Raw genomic sequence first — 8,632 nt, forward strand, 5'->3', positions numbered from 1 at the left:
AGAATGGGGGGGTGTCACACCCCCCAAACCCCCCCCCTGTAGTTACGCCCCTGCCTACATCTGATAATTAGGTAGCTTTTTAGTACGTTTTCAGCTAGACTGAATAGACTTCGTCACTTATTAGGTTATTTTGTCTGAATGTTTTCATATAATTTACTTCTATATGGGAAGTGCTGTTGCCTTTCAACTATCAACATCCAATTAGCTGTCGCTGTCAGAAAATAGACTTGGGTATCTCTCTCTGCATATTATAGAAAATACTCTGCGTATTTATGAGGTATTGGGCTCCTGCAATGTTCACGAATCGTAGTCCGCTATTTTGGGTGTCATGTTAGTATTTTATTGAGGCGATTACTGGTTTCTGTATTTTAATTGACACTTGCAAGAGCTGGGGTCGTCGTTTAAACGCACTTTGGCCAGGTCTTCCGAAGTAATCATTAACCAGGCCTGGACCTGATCTGGAGCACGATTTTTGTTATGTGATCATGAATGGGTTTTACCTAGTCCTGATCTATTTTCAACTTAATATTATGATATATTCTAGTATTAACACTTTTCAGTTTGTTTTATATTAGGTCGTGCTCCATGTATTTTGTCAATTATATGTTGGCTATTCGATATCGTGAATGTGGCACATATTACCTAGACCTGTCCAAGACCTGGCCCAGGCCAGATCTAGGCTTCTAGTGTAAACGTGGCTTTTGTCACATGTCCAGGGCCTGGCTCAGTAAAGCTAAGTTCGTAGTGCTAACAAGGTTTGACTGAAAGTTCACACTTACATAATTACCAGTTGATGCGTAAACATAATTGAATAGACCTTTCTTATGATGACGTCAAACGCGGAAAGTTTGATGTTACACGAAATTTAATTGGCCCCACAAAACTATCGAGCCAATCAAACTTCGTGTAACATCATACTTTCCGCCTTTGACGTCATCATGAAAAAGGTCTATTAGGCAATGATAAGTGAATTAGACAAATTAGACAATTTTGCTTACCAACGCCATCTGGTGTTTTAAACGATCTTACAATTCCGGATATTTCAAAACAGGACCCTTTGAAAACTTACAAAGTGATCTTTGGTTAGTTTTATATGTTAATTTGCCACATATTGCCATGTTTATGTATTTGCACGCAAATTTAATTTAGCGTCGCATTGTAACTCTTGATTTCAAGGTTAAGTCACCATTGCAGTTAGTTTAAGTTTTCGTTTAAAAGATGTAAAGTACCTTAATTAAAATATAAATATATGTGTATTGCAAAAGTTTAATTACATTCTTATTAATTTTTAAGCCTGGTTCTTATATTTCACAGACAGTTGGTGACGTAGCTATCGTTCGTCCAAAAAGCATCTGGTGATTGAAGATTAACTATATATCCTAAAATTACCTGCCGTGGACCCGGGTTAATCAAGGAATTTAGAAAACTCAACGTTATATGCACATTCTGCGACTGAATTATATCCACAGTGTAATTTAAGGGATGTGAAAATGGAAGCTTAAGTAAAGCGTTCCATTCATTTCGCTAGCAAAGATGGAAAGATGACATTATTAATTAATAGAAATTTTACATCATGCTTCATCAATATTATGAGGTTACACATACATATAACACGCTAAACACTCAACCAAAAAAAATTCACACAACCAAACAAAGTATACATGCATGGAACATATTCACTTACCAGAAACATCTATTAAAACCTATTATCGTTCCATTCAATTCGCCATCAATGATGAAAAGATGACATTATGAATTAAGAAAAATTTTACATCATGCTTCATCAATATATAACACTTAAATTCCTCATGTCGTATACAAAAGAAGAATATACCCTCGTAAATCATAACACATCAACTTCTATTAGTGTAATACCTTCTGTTGAAATTGACCCTGCTCTATCTAGCTATGACTTAAAGAAGGGCATGCATGCAGATAACGTATATCACAAATTCTGACAACAATTATTTTAAAGAAACGTACCAGTTGTACTGGATCGTGACTAAAACAACACACGAGTAACACGAGTTACATACGAGTGACATACGAGTACATACGAGTGACATACGAGTACATACGAGTGACATACGAGTACATACGAGTGACATACGAGTACATACGAGTAACATACGAGTACATACGAATGACATACGAGTCACATACGAGTTCTAAACAAGTAGCAAATTGTTTTCACTTTTCAGTCTTATTAGTGGTTACATGACAAGAAAAATTTCGCAAAATTGGTAAAAAAAAATGAAATATACTTTCTTGTCAATAGCGACGCCATCTTAAATCATAATGCATTGTGGGTTGTGCAAGGTAAAATTAATATCTAAAAACTATTAAAGTATTGAAAAAGTATGATACGTTTTTATTAGTAGCTATTTCTTGAGGTCATACAAGAAATCAACGATTCAACTGGATTTAATCTTTTATATGTACGCTTTACTTTACCTCACTTAAAAAAGTGAAACTTAGCATGAAATACAGAATGTTTGGTCATTCAAACTTTTAGCAATGTTTGGTTACATATTAATCAATGTTCTTTTTCCAATGCAAACGTCTTATCAAAAGGTAAAACATTAAAAAGATAATGCTGATATGGAAAACTTGACAAAAGTAAGCCGTGATATTACTTTAATGACAAAATTAAGCCGCGAAATTACTGGAATTATTTTGAGCAAAGTCTGATGAATTGAATCGAATATAAACCCAAAAATAGTCTTCCGACAAAGGTATGTCGGGTTTTGGATTTTCCTGTTGATATGCGTTAAAATAATTTCATAACTTCAATATAAAACAACAGTTTTGCGTTCAACAATACCGTTTTATGTAAAAAAAATATTAAGAAATATTAGCAAAAACTTAACTTTCAGCTTTACTATAGTTATGAACTTGCGTATATAGTCCCATTAAAGTAGGAGTTTTCAATGAAGATAATAATCTTAGCAGAACTTTACTTTCAGCTTTCCACCATTATAACAGATTGCTGATCAGGAGTCAAGTATAGTTTGAACTTGCGTACACAGTGCCATCAAAGTAGGGGTTCTTTTTTGCAATGTGGCCAAAATCACAGTGATAATACGTATTGGTGAAGTCTGCGCCATACTGAACGGCCCCGTTGTTATCCAAACCACGAATTCTTCTATCGGTGTGACGAACAACGATGTTGTGAGGTGGGAAACGGTATTTCTGTGTAAAGTCCTGATTGCACCCATAGCATTTCTTTACGTTGTTCTGTAGCATGCAAATTTGATACGGATGAGGTGAAAGGCCCGAATGCCAAACGGTAGTGGAGTCTACTGGTTGGTACGCTAATGAGTATTGTTGTTGTTGTGGTGGTGGTGGTTGCAACTGAAGTTGTGGTAAGTGAGGTTGTGGCGCTTGTTGAAGGCGAAGGTTACGCAACTGTTGTTGCATCTGTTGGTGCTGGTCCAAGAGTAACGTTGGTTCACTTGGTTGTGGCAGGGACGGATGATAATGGTTCTGATTCTCGTTCAGGTACTGCAATTGCTGACAGTGAGTTGGCATGGTATTAGGGATTAAGACACCAAGATGACGTTGTGCGGAATCACTAAATTCGTCCTGGTGTGATAAGGTCGAAGAAGCAATTTGTGGCGTAAACGTCGATGATAATTGACTTGTAGTGTTTCTTAATGCTTTAGGGTTCCTTGGCTGCGGCTGGGGGTAGACGGTTGCCACGATTCTTTCATTTCCTTCTTCTTTCTTCTTGCAACTTTTTTAATTTCATCTGGTTTCATCCCTTTCTCTTTTAAAGTTTTTCGCGCGTTATATGCCGTTGTGAGGTTAACACCAGTCCCTTGCTTTCTTAGAAATTTTTTCCGGATAACTTCAGCATATTTTTCCAACCAATCAAGGTCTTCGGCTACGGCAATTGTGTCCTGACAGATACCCACGGCCGTGTAAACGCTACACTGACACTCAAGCTGATTTCCGGTTTTCGATGGCTTTACAATGAGGGGAACTTTGCCAAGTCTACTTTTCACAGTTCTCATTCGAGGATCCTCAGACGCAGCTGGCAAAATTGCACCTGGCTCATTCAATAGAGCTTCCGCATTCCTGATCATATCTCTCAGCGTGCTGTTAGGAAGTATTTCTTCTGCAATACCAAATTGATCCGCTGAGATAGAAAGACGGCGAACTTCTGGAATCTTTGAAATTGATGGTACTCCACTTGCACTTTCATTATTTTGAATGGACTTGGTCTCATCGTCGCTGGCTGTCGTCACTGGGTTATCCCTGGAAGCAAGAACAGGTGGACAACACACACTCGTGAGAAAACGTTTCATCACTGGCTTTCGTTCCTCCAGCGACATGTCTTTCCAGCTATCGTAATCAAGAGAAAATTTCTTGTACTCCTCGTCTAATCTGTATGGCCCTTGCCCATATAAAGCTTTCGTAGCATCTTGATACAGCCGCATAACCCTGTTCTTAAGGCTGGAAATAGCTGCTGTAAGACTAGTATCTCTGTGTTTAACGCCATCTCCCTCAGCATCGATTTCAAGCTTTGACATGTAATGTAACCACTCTACTGGGTTCTGACCAAAACCTCTCGGAACTCCTGCACGATCACGGATATATTTTGCCATTTTTTCTCTGATTTGCTTCTCTTTGTACCGGCTAAAATACTTGCAAAACCTGGGTGGGTTATTCTGGGTTGAAGATCTTTCAATTCGTTCCCATTTAGTTTTAAACGCTTCGGATTTTTCATCGAATTCTTCTTTGCTCTCACAATCATAAAACAGCCATCTTCTCCCATAGCAGGGCCACCAAATATGTCGGCTTGGATTAGTTTTCTTTGTCGAACAGGGAAATTTAACTCTGTAAGCTTTCTTTCGACACTGTCTTGAACATGCTCCAAACCCAGCAAGTGAATTGTACCGCATGTTTCTTGTAGAATCCCACCACTTAATGCTTCGTCTTCGTCAGTGCAAATGACATGCAATCCTTCTAGCTTAGGGTTTTCACGCTTAACTGCTTGCCAAAAGTACTTGAAGTCATCAGTGGCTCTGTTTCTGTGGATCAGAAGGGGTCCTGGAAACCAAGGATGTCTGCACGAGTCCCGTTTCCGCAAGCTCAAGTTCTGGTAAGCTGTCTGTGTGAAATAGTACTCAGCAATATTGAAAGTCGTGTCTGCAAGCAAAGGAGAAAACGAAGTTTCACTACCGGCTCTGGTACAAAAGCGCATAACGTCCGTTAGTGTTTGGTTTGTAAAAGCAACAATGGCTGGCTGACATCCATGACGAAATAATACTTCTCTAACGAACGGTTGATTTTCTTCTAAAATTAAAAACTCGCTTTCTTGATTTTGTTCTAGCAACATAAGGATTACATCATTGATCTCATCATTGGACTTCGAATGACTTCCATAATTGAATTTGTAATTGGAAACTTGCTTTGGGTTGCGAACTCGAGAAGAGTCTGTTGTACTTTCCAAAATCGTCACGTCGGCATCTCCTATGGATTCTGCTAACAGCCGCGGAGCTCTGGAGCACGACTTGACGGCTTCTTTGCATTCCTGTTTAACGGAATGTTCTGTTGGTCTGTAAAACGGTGTGTCTTCTTTTGTTGCATTACCATGTTTTGATGGAATAATTGGAACAGGATTTCCAGAGCTAAAGTAATAATGAATGATAATCATCTTCAACCAGAGGTTGTACACCTTCAGACTTGTCAGATTTCCACGAACGCCGTTATACTCTTGTACGGACATAACAAAAATAACGTATCGCGTAAAAGAAGTGCTAAAATGCTTGAGAGTTTCTTTGTGTACCGCTCGTTTTCGCACTACAGCGTACAACTTGCTTAGGTCAGCAGCCTTACTTTTCCATTTACCATTTTCACGACGATTGTACGTCCCTCCGATAATGTTTCCTTTTCTGTCCTTCTTCACGTGCACTTCAGTTGATAAACTAAGTTCGCCGTCATCACTTAGGGTTGCTTGATAAAAACGGACCTGATCTCGCTTAATAAAAGATCCCGGCGTGTCATCTGCTTCAACATCATATGGGTGCTTAAGGTTGATTAAATTTTGCTGTACAACAAACGTAGCAGTTTCCTTAATCCGAGTTGGTTTTGCCTTAACAATTTTCTCTTTTGATACATCATGAAGAAGGCATATATTGAATATTTCTTCGAGGTTAGGACTGCTCTCACTAAACATTGGTAGCTCTCGATTGTTGCGGTAATATTGTATATGGTCATCGTTTATGCTCAGGCAATCAACAGCTACAGGTTCTATTTTCACTGATCCTGTTGTAAGATTACCATCCCTTTCATCATCAGTAAAAAGTCTTTTCCTTATGGGAGATAAACCAGTACTGCTAGGGAATGTTTCCTCTTGATCATTTGTCAGGTCAATTACCTCAGCACTTTGCCTCTTCCTTTTTGATGTTTCCTTCATTAACAAGGTGATGAAAGTACTTCACCATGAATTTTTTAATACATTAGGGAACTAATATTAGCCTATGGATATAATGGCCTAAAAAACAAGGTGCAACAGACACTTATTGGTACTGCACTGCAGTGCACTGCACTGCACACCACATGGCTATCTTTAAAATGGGGAACAGGGAACATGGAAACAGGGGAACTACCCAGTGGCTCTGTTCCCCTAATCCCCAGTTCTCCTTCTCCCCTCTTCTCTATTACCACACTCCCTAGTTCACCCACTCCCCAGTCCCTCCAAACTAACAAACAAAAGTAATAAAATTTCAAATACTGCAATTTATATTAATCATATGGATCTGATCATAATTATACATTGTTTATTGTGTAATTAATGTAACACTTGGAGAATTCATTGGGAGTAGCATTTAGACTTTACACAATATGGTTTTGTCATTCTTTAACTATTCCTATAAATACATATATAATCAAGAAGTTGGGCATTTTTGATATTTATAGTATTACAGGAAATGTATTCCAATAAATGTCATAAAAAGGTAATATACATAATAATGCAATGTTTTTTGGCAGCTAATTGAGGTTCACACAGTAGATAAAGTGTTTAATAATGTTTAAAAACTGCAATAATTCCTTATTACTTAATAATTTCAAGTTATAAAATGCACATTGTTGTTTCACTGTAAAATGTTTCTTTCAACAAAACATATACATCATAATTTATCATATTATCCATATGAATAATATAAATTGTAGTATTTGTAATTTGGTTACTTTTGTGTGTTAGTTTGGAGGGACTGGGGAGTGGGTGAACTGGGAGTGTGGTAATAGAGAAGAGGGGAACAGGGAAACTGGGGAGCAGGAGAACTGGGGATTGGGGGAACAGAGCCACTGCCACTGGTAGCTCCCCTGTTCCCCTGTTACCATGTTCTACACCACACCACCACACCACACCACACCACACCACACCACACCACACCACACTACACTAAACTGCAGAATCGAAAGAAAGATACTGATCAAAATAATAAACTATTAAATTTAAAGTCTTTAATTCTCACTCGTTTGTGTATTAACATTTTCATATTCGTACTAAGAATTGCATAATTTTACCATATCGATACTTGTACGAAGAATAGCATATCTATTTTAAACGAATTACCTTTTCTGCGCCGTCTGAATCGTCAAAATCCATAATGAAAGTAAATAAAAGTGAAAGAACAAGGGCTATTCTGATTTTGGTCGTATATCCAACGTATGTCACTCGTATGTACTCGTATGTCACTCGTATGTAATCGTATGTCACTCGTATGTACTCGTATGTCACTCGTATGTACTCGTATGTCACTCGTATGTACTCGTATGTCACCCGTATGTACTCGTATGTAACTCGTGTTACTCGTGTGTTGTTTTAGTCACGATCGTTGTACTGAAGGCGAAACTGTTTTGAACAAACAGCATCAAAAAGGCAAACCATTTCAGCTTCATCTTCTTTGTTTTGAACATTCTTATCATTTATTCAATTTTTAATTTGTATATATGTGCTATAATTAAGCTTTGTCTTGCAATTTTGCACGTCCCTTCTTTGACAAGGAAATTTACTAAGGCGGGCTGCGGAATTACACACTTGAGTTAATTATGCGGAAAACCGTCCGACTGAATTATCAATATTGTGGACGTGATGCCACGACGATAATTTCATTTCTGACGAAATTGAACAGTTCCGGGTCCCCAAAATATATTCCGAGGATATAGGTGAAAGTTTAATGAAGCAGGAACTAAACGGTATCTATTTTTTTCCTTATTGGACACATCATAAACAAACTATCATTGCTTTTATGAATATCATATGAATAACAAAACTAGGCGCACAGGACGCGATTTTTTTTGGTACGATTTTAATCACCAAATTTCAAACAGTTTTGCCATATATTTCGATTGCAGTTAGTCGATTAAAATCGCCTAAAAATAATTGCACACCCAAAGATTTAGTCGAATGTTCAAATATATATCACTAAATCTATATTTTTATGAATTAGTTTAGTACCCAAAGATAAATATATAGGGAACCATTTCAAACTGATAATTTCACCAGATATAAGATAAAAATAATTCGTAGTCGTAGATTAATTGTGTTCATCAAAAATTTAAACAAAAACACAATCAAATTTAAACTCTATATTTTGATTCAATTCTGAATCATTTT

At 37.5% G+C, this 8,632-nt stretch overlaps 1 protein-coding gene across 1 annotated transcript; it reads right to left on the reverse strand.

Annotated features, from left to right (window-relative positions):
- Nucleotides 1-3,653: 3,653 nt before the first annotated feature.
- On the reverse strand, nt 3,654-4,744 carry LOC114540691. Its single transcript, XM_028560814.1, has one exon. It carries the CDS (start codon nt 4,608-4,610, stop codon nt 3,654-3,656), a length of 957 nt encoding a protein of 318 aa, XP_028416615.1. The 5' UTR covers nt 4,611-4,744.
- Between the last annotated feature and the right edge of the window lie 3,888 nt (nt 4,745-8,632).

Source organism: Dendronephthya gigantea, unplaced genomic scaffold (genome assembly GCF_004324835.1).
Source record: "Dendronephthya gigantea isolate DGI-Jeju-01 unplaced genomic scaffold, DenGig_1.0 000247F, whole genome shotgun sequence".
Classification (NCBI taxonomy): Eukaryota; Metazoa; Cnidaria; class Anthozoa; order Malacalcyonacea; family Nephtheidae; genus Dendronephthya; species Dendronephthya gigantea.

Excerpts from the sequence above, each read along its gene's own strand:
- LOC114540691 (XM_028560814.1), bottom strand. The coding sequence starts at position 4,610 with ATGGCAAAATATATCCGTGATCGTGCAGGAGTTCCGAGAGGTTTTGGT.